Raw genomic sequence first — 13,054 nt, 5'->3', positions numbered from 1 at the left:
TTCACTACCAAGAACACCTAGAGAGAAGAACCTCATTCTTTTCACTAGAATTTGTTAGCACCAATGACAACAACCTCAATCTTGTAAGTTTCATGAAAATCTCAACCAAATCTTCAAGAATAATTAATTTCAAGACGGTGTCTCCCTCAATCAATTACAAATCTCTCATTATCAACATCTGAAATCAAAACTAGAGGTTGAAGATGAAAGAAGTTCGTTTGCAGAAGTTTTGAACTTTTAAAAGTGAGAGGGTGTTGAATTCACAAAATTACAATGTAGATTATGACTTTGTTTCAAAGATATTAGTTGATAATGAGATGAAAAAACGATTTTATATGTGCTTGAGATTAAACACAAAATTGAATAAAAAATTAATTAAATTTAAATCGAAAATAATTTATGATTTGAGTCAAATGAATAAATAGTATGAAACAAAGTTTCATAAAGAAAAATGATCCATTTTCTTGGCTTTTCGAAATATTTCTCTTCAAGTCCTTTAGACCGATTCTTTTCGTAGCCAATAAAGTTAGGGAGCTTCTATGGTGAAGTCACACAATTGACTTCTTTTATGAAGTTACTTTAATTGACCAATAAAATAACAACATATACCACATTTTATAGTGCAGAAAAATTATGCTGAGTCTTTTATATGAAATTGTATATTAGTCTTCCGTTAATAATAATTAAAAATTAAAAATAATTTTTATTTAAATTTAATTGAGACAATAATTTATAATAATTTTTAGGGTTAAATGAATTTTGCCCCCTACCATATAGGCGTGTTTTGATTTACCCCCTAAAAAAAATTGGCGCAGACCTCACAAAATATATTACCATCATTAAAGACCCTGTTCCATTTTTTTGGGCAAAAAATACCTACATGGACAATAAAAAAATGCTGACTGTGCATATGCTGCACACATGGCATTTATTTTAATTTTATATATATTTTTAATATAACAATACTTAAATTAACTAACATATAAATAGATGATGTGTAAAATAAAACCGGAAAAATTCCAATTTTTTCCTCAGCTTCCGTAGATGCACATCCGGAAGTACCCCATATTTTTTAAAAAATTGATTCCTTCCGTAGATGCATCTACGGAAGTCTTATAGACATTGTGTGGTCCATATTTTCCAAATGCCTCTATATATTTGGGGTTTCTAGGTTTGAATCACCCACAAACACAAACCCTAAACACAAACACAAAAATGTCTCGCATTAGGCCAGATGGATGTCACCGCCCAGATGTTCACCGAATATCAATGAGGCCTCGGCGTCTATTTATTGAACCGGAATATCGTAGAAGGAATGGACGTGTCATTTTTTCTCCCGTCAAACCCCCCGTGCCAGTGATGTTTTGGAATATCCATTCCTACGACCAACTCAAGAGGAATATCATGGATTTTTTAGAGGGGGAATACAAACCCGGAGAAGAAATCAGAAGGATCCAGAGGCAAAGAACAAGGACTTTGCTTCCTTTCGGAGAAAAGGAACGTTGGTGGGTTGAAGTGAAAGACGACAGGGATTCCATTGAAATGATGCACGAAGCAGATGAAATTATTTTAACCATTGTAATTTCTTAGACCTCTTAGTTTGTTTAATTTTTTGTTTGAAATTTCGTTGTAGTATCTCCGTTGTAATATCTCTATAGTTTAATGAATCAATGCAATGTGTGTTTAATGGTTAAAAATGCTTCTGTTCTGGGTTCAAGCTTTATGTTTATGCTTTGTGAGATCTTCCGCATGTCCATCTACTCTATAATGAATCACTGCAATTTTGATTTTTTCTTTTGCTTTACTATATATATATATATATATATATATATATATATATATACACACCATCAAATTCTATTTTACACATCATCTATTTATATGTCATTTAATTTAAGTATTGTTATATTAAAAGAAAAAGAAAAAAATTAAAAGAAAAAAATTAAAAAAATCAAAATTCCACGTGGAATTATAAAAAAAATTAAAAATTAAAATAAATGCCACGTGTGCAGCATATGCACGGTCAACATTTTTAATTGTCCACATAGACATTTTTTGCCAAAAAAATGGAACAGAGTCTTTAATGATGGTAATATATTTTGTAAGGTCTGCGCCAATTTTTTTTTTAAGGGGGGTAAATCAAAACACGCCTATATGGCAGGGGAGGCAAAAGTCATTTAACCCTAATTTTTATTTGACAAAATTAATTTTATAATTTAAATGACAATTTTACCTAACTAATTTATTTTTGAGTTAAATAAGTTTTTGGTCGCTATAAATATTGTAGTTTTTATTTTTAATCTCTCCCTGCCTTTAGGCAACGGTTTTTACAAAAAAATCGTTGCCAAAACCAGCTAAAACCGTTGCCAAAATCCAGGAGGGACTAAAAATGAAACTACAATATTTATAGGGACCAAAAACTTATTTAACCCATTATTTTTTATCGTAACTAAATAAATTTTTAAAAAAATTATTTATTTATTTATTTTTCTATCGTCGCACTATCAAAGACAACCACACCAGACTAATATGTAGTAGAGCTTCATTATACAACATGATTATGCGATTTTGTGTTCAATTAGTGTAATCGATAAGATGTCTTACTACATAAAAAATGAGTATATATGAATATGATTTTGATTTATACGTGGAGCTTACTTTATATTTTGATCAAACACACATGTTTCATGTATGGTAGAGAAAAATTCTCATTCAGTTTCGTGCTGATGACTTTTTTTAATAGAAAGAATTAAAGTTAAAAAATAATATAAAAATAATAATTTTTTCACTTTTAATTTGTTAGAAATTTAATTGCAATATTAATAAACTTAAGGATACATAATAAATGTTATGTACCATATTAATAAACTTAAAGATAATATTCTTCATTGACTAAATGGGTGAGACTTCACCAAAGCACTCAATTGTGTCACTTACAGTAGAATTTTCCATAAAGTTATTCCAATCACTTATATTAGTATTTTTCTAATAATTAGTATTTAATTATTAAAATAAAAATTGGATAAATTCCACCCATCCACCCAACAATTAAACACTTGGCCATCCTTTTTCTATTAAATATTTAAAATATAAATAAAATAAATGCTGAATAATCTACATTGATTCCTCCACATGTCCACATTCTAACTTTCGAAGTGTCAATTTTAAAAAGAGACACTATTGCCAACTTTGCCAACCTTAACCTAACATGTTTCATCTCTATTTTTTTCCAATCCACAAAAATTGCATGCCAAATAGATTTGAACATTACTAATACTTTACTACATTTTCTGTATAAATTATTAATCATGAATAATTTTTAATTAAAATTATTTGAATACTAAAGTTTTTTAAACCAAAAAGATAAATAAAGAAAAATAAAAGGTTGAGACACATGTCAATAATTAATCTTTGGTTTGAGTTTGGAGTAAGGTTTGGTTGTAGACTTTTTGAATAAAACCAAAACTATAATAAACACTACCTTTACTTTCTCTCTCTTCAATTCCCTAGTAGCATATTGAAAAAATTCTTTATTTTTCTTTTGCCACAAAGCAAAACTTGGTTGTGATCATAAAGGATCATAAGCAAATCATGGTTAGTATAATAGTATTCCTACAATCAATCAATGTAACTCCTTTAACATTTTTTCTTCTAAATATATTCTTTGATGTTTTGAATTGGCTAATTATATGAAATTAGGGAAGTTTGAATGAAGAAGAAACGAAATGGCCACCATGGTTGCAACCACTTCTTCAAACAAGGTTCTTTGTTCAATGCAAAGTGCATGCAAATTCCAATAAAAGTGAATGCAATATGTATTGCTTGGATTGTATCAATGGAGCTCTTTGTTCAACTTGTCTAGCTTCTCATAAAGAACACAAAATTATTCAGGTAAGAAAAATCAGTTATAAATACTTTTTGTTTTTAAGAATACAATTAGCACATACACTAGTGACATTATTAAACATCAATGTATACCTTATCAATGTGTGTCTTATCTATGACTCTATTTGATCTAATTTTGTGAGGGTCTAATCCATTTTAATGAATCCTAAAAATGTGTGTCTTTTGTGTTGGTTTCATTGAATGCTGAATTTGCAATTTCAAAGTCAATTATGGATGACCAATTAAAATTTTATTTGAATTAATTTTATAATTATATTTAATAGATAAGAAGGTCTTCATACCATGATGTGATAAGAGTATCTGAAATACAAAAAATAGTGGACATAACTGGAGTTCAAACATACATTATAAATAGTGCAAAGATTGTGTTCTTGAATGAAAGGCCTCAACCTAGACATGGAAAAGGAGTCACCAATACTTGCCAAGTTTGTGAAAGAAGTCTTCTTGATTCATTCACTTTCTGCTCCCTTGGTTGTAAGGTACTTCTCTATATCAAATTATAAGTAAATTTTGTTTTTTAAATTTATTGAATATATGATGTATGTATTTGATTTATATATAGATCACATACATTAATTATTTAATTAACCTAATATTCAACTGATAATATTATTATTGATCATTTTTCATGATGTATTTTATGATATATTTTAAACTAAATTATATGTTCAATTTTTTGTATTTATTGGATCAGATAGTTGGAACCTCTAAGAAAATTGGGAAGCAAAAGAAGTTAAGTTTGGAAGATGGTTCAGATGGTGAAGAATCAAATAGTAATGGAAATGACAACAAGAGAAACAACATTCAGAACTTTACACCTTCAACACCACCACCTTATAGAATAGCTAAGAGGAGGAAGGGGGTTCCACATAGAGCTCCAATGGGTGGAAGCTTGTTGTAGAATACTTATACTAACTACTAATAATTGATAAATATTTTAATTTATGTTGAATTTAATAAAATTACACCAAATTATTGAACTACAACTTTTAGTAAAGTTATGGTGTTACTGTAATTTTATCAAACATAATGTCGCCTATTCAAATCAATAACTTATACATATTTATCAATTGAGATGAGTTATCTTAACGAGGAATTAAACAATAATATATCCAAAAATACACATCACACAATTATTACATGTGTGTTCTAGGATGACAATTAATGTGAGATTTTAAAGTGTTTTGTTTTGTTATATTTTATAGTTACAATTTTTTATAGAATAAGATTTCGATTTAATTTTTATATTTATACAGCCAATTAATCACAATTCTTAAATTTTTAAAAATGTTTAATTTCATTAGAGATTGTGATAGGCTAATAGTGTTAAAGTATCTAAAGAGTGCAATAGATAAAGTGGTTTGGGCAAATGCAAGTTGTCTTCCACCATTATTCAAAAATATTTCTGAATAAATTCGAATATATTTGAATATGTATATCCACATCAAATTTTATTTTTTACAAAAGCTTAGTTCGAATATACATTTCCGAATAAACTAAAGCTTAATTTAGAGATGTATCTCTAAAAAAATATAATTTGTTTCAATAACTATGCATTTTAATAGTAATTATTTATGAGTTATTATTTATGTGTTATTAATAGTAAATAAAATAAATAAATAAATATTTATTTGTATAATTAAAAGAAAATTCAATCTTGCCTAAAATAATTGAAAGATATATATCAATATAAATTTATGGTATTAAATCATACAAATAGTCAAGTATAATAATAATAATAATAAGAATAATAATAATATTAATAATAATAATAATAATAATAATAATAATAATAATAATAATGAAATAGAATTGACTTTTAGGGTCCGTTTGGCGCGTAGGATAAAAGACAAGATAAAATATATGTATCATATCTTATCTCAATCAAGTGTATGCTGACACAACATGATAGAATAAGTTAATCTTGAAACTTATCATATCCTGCCTCACTAGTTCAAATTGTTATCCTGAATATGAGCTGGTTAGAATCCGGCTGGATAGGATAAGAAAATGATTTACTAATTTACCCTTATAATATATAATTTAAAATAAAAAATTAAATATGACAAAATATAAATAAAAATTAATTTGATATTAAATTAAAAGAAAATGGGTGATGCACTGACAGTGTAAAATATTTTTACACTGTCAACCAATCACCACCCATGTATCCAATTAAAGCATTTTTTTATTTAAAAAAACTTAATGACATGGCATATTTATGATTTTCTATTGGATGATAGTGTAAAATTATTTTACACTGTCAGTGCACTACCTTTTAACTCTTAAATTAAAAATATTAATTAATTTAATAAAATTAAAAAATAAGAATATTTAAAAATAATTTTTTTTACCAATTTATAAATTTTAAAATATTTTACAAAATAATTTTTAAAAATATAATTGTTTTATAAGGATATATATATATATATATTTAAAATTATTTACTTCTTTAATTATTGTAAAATATTATTTTTTTTACCAATTTATAAATTTTAAAATATTTTATAAAATAATTTAGAAAAAATATAGTTATTTTACAAGCGTGTATATATCTATATATACACACTATCTGGTATCCTGTGTGAACCAAACACATGATAAGATAAGTATTATCATGTCTATACCATATCATATCTTTATCTTGCTTGATATATTATCATGTCTCTATCATATCTTGCGCACCAAACGGGCCCTTAAATTTCTATTACTTTTAAATGTCTATTATTAATGAGAAATAAATATTTAAGTGTTTATAATATTATAATATATGATTAATGTATTATTTAAAGTAATATTTTTTATCATAAATTTAGTATTTTTATATAATCGAAACTGGATTTTTTTTATAATTTGACAAAAAAATAAAACTTTAATTTTTACTTAAACCTTTTTTTTTTAATTTTTCTTCTTGATTTGATAAATATTTTTTAAATTTAATTTAAAATATATTCAATTTAAAAGATATTACAATGCAAGTAAAGTGAAATATTATTAGTAAAAAAACAACTCAAATTGTGAAATTAAACATTAATATAAGTTTATGATATAAATAAAATGATAAAGTGCACTAATTGTTATCTTTTCTTTCATTTTTATTACAGCAAAGTGCATTTTTAGAGATACATTTTCGAATTATCTTTAAATTTATTTGGATATGTATTTCTAAGTTATTAAAATAAATGAAAAATAAAATTTAGTGCGTTCAGAAATATATTTTCGAAGACAATTTAGTATTTTTTACACAGAATCTAAATTTAAAAAAAAAAAAAATCACACATGTGATCTCTAAAACATAAGCCAATTTTTTCTTTATCGACAATGAATGAAGCAAAATGTGACTTCCATTTGATGAAGCTGTAAATTGTTCTTTTTAACAAGCCAATGTGGCCAGTTGGAAATTTCCTTTTCATAAAAGAATATTTTTATGTTTTCAAATGTTTGAAAGATGTGACAATGATTCACTTCGAGTAATTTAAAAAAAAATTAATTGGTGTGCATTGATAGTGTAAAACGTGACCGTTAAATATTTATTAAAATTTAACTTTTATTTTAATTATTTATAAAATAATATTTGTGAATGGTTGTGATACATTGATTATGTCAAAAATTTTACACTGACACTGCATAATAATTAATCTCATTTAAGAAATGCAATAAATTTAACCACTTATATTTAATACTACTTATTCGGGGAGTTTTGAGAGTGTGAGAAGTGTCAATAGATTAAACATTTTAAATCCAAGATACTTTGACACCACATTTTCACCAATATCATTATGGCAATAGAAGTATGTGTCATTTTTCTTATAAATTCAACATTTCCTTCATTTCGTGTCAATGTGGGACTTAAGCATTCACATTTGAATCTCAACTATCTCTCCCACAAGTGTGAGTTTTTATATAAGGATTCAAGAGATTTCGACACTACTTATTGGGAGTATGAGGAGCATCAAAAGTGGACTAAACCTTCAGGATTAAAGAAACCTTAACACCACATATCCACCTAAAACCTTAAGGTAACGGGAGTATGAGTTACTTCTCTTATATATCCAACATTTCTTTCATTTCTAGTTGATGTGGGACTTAACCACCCACACTTGAATTTTAAAGACCAAATTTTTCCCAACAAAAAAATATAGTGATGGTGTTTTTAAAAAGTGTCTCGAGTTCTCAAGCATTTTATCACAAAGCTCACGGTTACCAACACAAGGTACACCTCGATTGATCAAATTCCACTAGATAAGGATGTTGTTTTATGTGTTTATAAGCAATGTCTTCTAAAGATTCTGATTATGACAACTAAACCAAAAAATGTTAGAACAAGATTTGTTCTTATCAATTATCTTAGTTTTGATGATAACAATAATATGAATTTTGCTTAAGATAATATGGTACTCTAATCCAATGCAATTTCCCTTTCAGGAAATATATATAAAGAGTACGCATAATTCAGCGCTCAGAAGTTGTGTCTCAAATGGTTCAGCATGCAACATCAGAACATGGTCTGGCAAGACATCAGAAGATGGTCGAAGCAGAATCAGAACATGGGTCTATGGAAGCATCAGAAGAACAAGAGATCAGAAGCACTGAAGCTCAGAAGATGGTATCACGCTCAGAAGCACTTCAAGGTCAGAAGATCAGAAGATGCTATGCACCAAGCTGTTTTGACTCTGATGATATTCAAACGTCGTATTCACAAACATCAGATCAGAAGGAAGTACAGGTGGCAGGCTACGCTGACTGACAAAAGGAACGTTAAAGCTACTAAAGGCAACGTCAGTAGACACAGCGTGAACAAGGCTCGAGGTAGTTGACAAAAGCGTATAACATTAAATGCAATGCTGTACGGAACACGCAAAGCATTAAATGCATTCAACGGTCATCTTCTCAACGCCTATAAATATGAAGTTCTGATGAGAAGCAAGGTTACCAATTCTTAATAACTCTGAACGAAAATAAACTTGCTGAAACGCTATTCAATCAAAGCTCAGAATCTTCATCAACTCACTACATTGCTGTTGTAATATTTTAGTGAGATTAAGCTTAAACGTTAAGAGAAATATCACAGTTGTGATTATCGCTTTTAAGAAGCATTTGTAAACTCTTAGAATTGATTACATTAAGTTGTAAGGAACTAGAGTGATCGTGTGATCAGTATACTCTAGGAAGTCTTAGCAGTTGGCTGAGCAGTTTGTAACTAGAGTGATCAGGTTGATCAGTAGACTCTAGAAAAGTCTTAGAGGGTATCTAAGCAGTTGTTCCTGGAGTGATCAAGTTGTGATCAGAATACTCTAGAAGACTTAGTCGTGGACTAAGTGGAAAACCATTGTAATCCGTGCGATTAGTGGATTAAATCCTCAGGTTGAGGTAAATCATCTCTGCGGGGGTGGACTGGAGTAGCTTCGTTAACAGCGAACCAGGATAAAAATAATTGTGCAATTTATTTTTATCGTCCAAGATTTAAAGTCACACTTATTCAATCCCCCCCTTTCTAAGTGTTTTTCTATCCTTCAATTGGCATCAGAGCGCCGGTTCTAAGGTGCAAGCACTTAACCGTGTTTAGAAAAGATTCAGGAAGAGAAAAACGCTTCAGTAAAAGATGGTTGATGAAAGTGAAAAGTCTACACCTACACCTGCATCTACATCTGGCTCTGCTGAGCAATACAACGGTAACAATGGTTATACAAGACCGCCGGTATTTGAGGGTGAAAACTTTGAATACTGGAAAGATAAACTGGAAAGTTACTTTCTTGGTCTAGATGGTGATCTATGGGATCTTCTGATGGATGGTTACAAACATCCAGTAAATGCCAGTGGCGTAAAGCTGACAAGGCAAGAAATGAATGATGATCAAAAGAAGCATTTCAGGAATCATCATAAATGCAGAACTGTTTTGCTGAATGCTATTTCTCATGTTGAGTATGAGAAAATATCAAACAGGGAAACAGCCTATGATATATATGAGTCCTTGAAAATGACTCATGAAGGAAATGCTCAAGTCAAGGAGACAAAAGCTCTTGCCTTAATCCAGAAGTATGAAGCCTTCAAGATGGAGGATGATGAAGACATTGAAAAGATGTTTTCGAGATTTCAAACTCTGACTGCTGGATTGAGAGTTCTTGACAAAGGATACACCAAGGCTGATCATGTAAAGAAGATCATCAGAAGCTTACCCAGAAGATGGGGTCCGATGGTGACTGCATTCAAGATTGCGAAGAATCTGAATGAAGTTTCTCTGGAAGAGCTTATCAGTGCCTTGAGAAGTCATGAAATAGAGCTGGATGCAAATGAGCCTCAAAAGAAAGGTAAATCTATTGCATTAAAATCTAATATCAAGAAATGCACTAACGCTTTTCAGGCCAAAGAAGAAGATCCTGAAGAATCAGAATCTGAAGAAGAAGATGAACTGTCCATGATTTCCAGAAGGGTAAATCAACTCTGGAAGAGCAAGCAAAGGAAGTTCAGAGGCTTCAGAAGTTCAAAGAGATTTGAACATGGAGAATCTTCTGATGACAGAAGATCTGACAAGAAGAAGGTCATGTGCTATGAATGCAATGAATCAGGACACTTCAGGAATGAATGTCCAAATCGTCAGAAGGAGAATCCCAAGAAGAAGTTTCATAAGAAGAAAGGTCTTATGGCAACCTGGGATGAGTCAGAAGATGATTCAGAAGATGAGCAGGCTAACTGTGCGCTGATGGCGACAGATGATGACGGATCAGAATCTACATCAGAATCAGATTCTGAAGAGGTATTTTCTGAACTTACTAGAGATGAGTTAGTTTCCGGTCTAACTGAACTTCTGGAACTCAAGTCTCAGATTAGTCTCAAATACAAAAAGCTGAAAAAGCAATTTGAATTTGAAACAAAGAAGCTTGAGTTGGAGAATTCTGAATTAAAAGAAAAACTTTTAAAATTATCCAATAATGTTGGATCCCCTTCTGATTCAGAAAAATCCACTCCTAGTCTAAACCATATTCTGAAAGAATATGATTTAAGTTTCAGGAAGTTCTTATCTAGAAGTATTGGCAGAAGTCAGCTAGCTTCTATGATATATGCTGTGTCTGGAAACAAAAGAGTCGGCATTGGTTTTGAGGGTGAAACCCCATACAAACTTGAACCTGTTGATGAAATGAAACTCACATACAAGCCATTGTATGATCAGTTCAAGTATGGCCACTCTCATGATATTAGGCACACTTCACATGCACAAAGTTTTCACATAACACACACCAAGAAGCATGTGACACAACCTAGGAAATATCATGAAACTCATATTAAAAATTATCATGCTGTTCCTCCTATTGCTTATAATGTCAAACCCAAGTTCAATCAGAACTTGAGAAAATCTAACAAGAAAGGACCCAAGAAAATGTGGGTACCTAAGGATAAGATTATTCCTATTGCAGATATCCTTGGCTGCAAGAAGGACAAAGCACAACATGTCATGGTACCTGGACTCTGGATGCTCACGACACATGACAGGAAGAAGGTCTATGTTCCAAGACCTGGTGCTTAAGTCTGGAGGAGAAGTCAAGTTTGGAGGAGATCAGAAGGGCAAGATAATTGGCTCTGGAACTATAAAGTCTGGTAACTCTCCTTCCATTTCTAATGTACTTCTTGTAGAAGGATTAACTCATAACCTCTTATCTATCAGTCAATTAAGTGACAATGGTTATGATATAATCTTCAATCAAAAGTCTTGCAAGGCTGTAAATCAGAAGGATGGCTCAATCCTATTTACAGGCAAGAGGAAGAACAACATTTATAAGACAGATCTGCAAGATCTTATGAGTCAGAAGGTGACTTGTCTTATGTCTGTTTCTGAAGAGCAGTGGGTCTGGCACAGGAGATTAGGTCATGCTAGTTTGAGAAAGATCTCTCAGATTAACAAACTGAATCTTGTCAGAGGACTCCCTAATCTGAAATTCAAATCAGATGCTCTTTGTGAAGCATGTCAGAAGGGCAAGTTCTCCAAACCTGCATTCAAGTCTAAGAATGTTGTTTCTACCTCAAGGCCATTAGAACTCTTGCACATTGACCTGTTTGGACCAGTCAAAACAGCATCTGTCAGAGGAAAGAAATATGGATTAGTCATCGTAGATGATTATAGTCGCTGGACGTGGGTAAAATTCTTGAAACACAAGGATGAGACTCATTCAGTGTTCTTTGATTTCTGCATTCAGATTCAATCTGAAAAAGAGTGTAAAATCATAAAGGTCAGAAGTGATCATGGTGGTGAATTTGAGAACAGATCCTTTGAAGAGTTCTTCAAAGAAAATGGTATTGCCCATGATTTCTCTTGTCCTAGAACTCCACAGCAAAATGGGGTTGTAGAACGAAAGAATAGGACTTTGCAAGAAATGGCCAGAACCATGATCAATGAAACCAATATGGCTAAGCATTTCTGGGCAGAAGCAATAAACACTGCATGCTATATTCAGAATAGAATCTCTATCAGACCTATTCTAAATAAGACTCCCTATGAATTGTGGAAGAATAGAAAACCCAACATTTCATATTTCCATCCTTTTGGATGTGTATGCTTTATTCTGAACACTAAAGATTATCTTGGTAAGTTTGATTCCAAAGCACAGAAATGTTTCCTTCTTGGATATTCTGAACGCTCAAAAGGCTACAGAGTATACAATACTGAAACATTGATTGTGGAAGAATCAATCAATATCAGGTTTGATGATAAGCTTGGTTCTGAAAAACCAAAGCAGGTTGATAATTTTGCAGGTTATGATATTGACATATCAGAAGTTGTTGAGCCAAGAAGCAATGCATCAGAAGCAGAGCTTCTCAGAAGCAAAGAATCTGAAGATCAAGTATCAGCTTCTCTGGAGGATCTAAGTATTTCTGAAGAACCATCTGTCAGAAAATCATCTAGACTCATCTCTGGTCATTCAGAAGATGTCATTCTTGGAAAGAAGGATGATCCAATCAGAACAAGAGCATTCCTTAAGAACAATGCAGACTGTCAATTAGGTCTTGTATCTTTGATCGAGCCAACTTCTGTTGATCATGCTCTAGAAGATCCAGACTGGATAATTGCTATGCAAGAAGAACTGAATCAGTTCACAAGGAATGATGTTTGGGACCTTTTTCCTAGACCAGATGGATTTAATATAATCGGGACAAA

At 30.8% G+C, this 13,054-nt stretch overlaps 1 protein-coding gene across 1 annotated transcript; it reads left to right on the top strand.

Moving 5' to 3' along the window:
* Positions 1 to 3,461: 3,461 nt before the first annotated feature.
* On the top strand, positions 3,462 to 4,886 carry LOC131647129 (protein RGF1 INDUCIBLE TRANSCRIPTION FACTOR 1-like). The gene is made up of 4 exons (XM_058917042.1): positions 3,462 to 3,594; positions 3,700 to 3,891; positions 4,170 to 4,385; positions 4,601 to 4,886. The coding sequence occupies exons 1-4, from the start codon at positions 3,592 to 3,594 to the stop codon at positions 4,805 to 4,807; spliced, it is 618 nt and encodes a 205-aa protein (XP_058773025.1). The 5' UTR covers positions 3,462 to 3,591; the 3' UTR covers positions 4,808 to 4,886.
* The last annotated feature ends 8,168 nt before the right edge of the window (positions 4,887 to 13,054 follow it).

This window comes from Vicia villosa, linkage group LG2 (genome assembly GCF_029867415.1).
Source record: "Vicia villosa cultivar HV-30 ecotype Madison, WI linkage group LG2, Vvil1.0, whole genome shotgun sequence".
NCBI classification, from domain to species: Eukaryota; Viridiplantae; Streptophyta; class Magnoliopsida; order Fabales; family Fabaceae; genus Vicia; species Vicia villosa.
The sequence above is the reverse complement of the archived record's forward strand: the minus strand, read 5'-3'. Positions and strand labels throughout refer to the sequence as shown.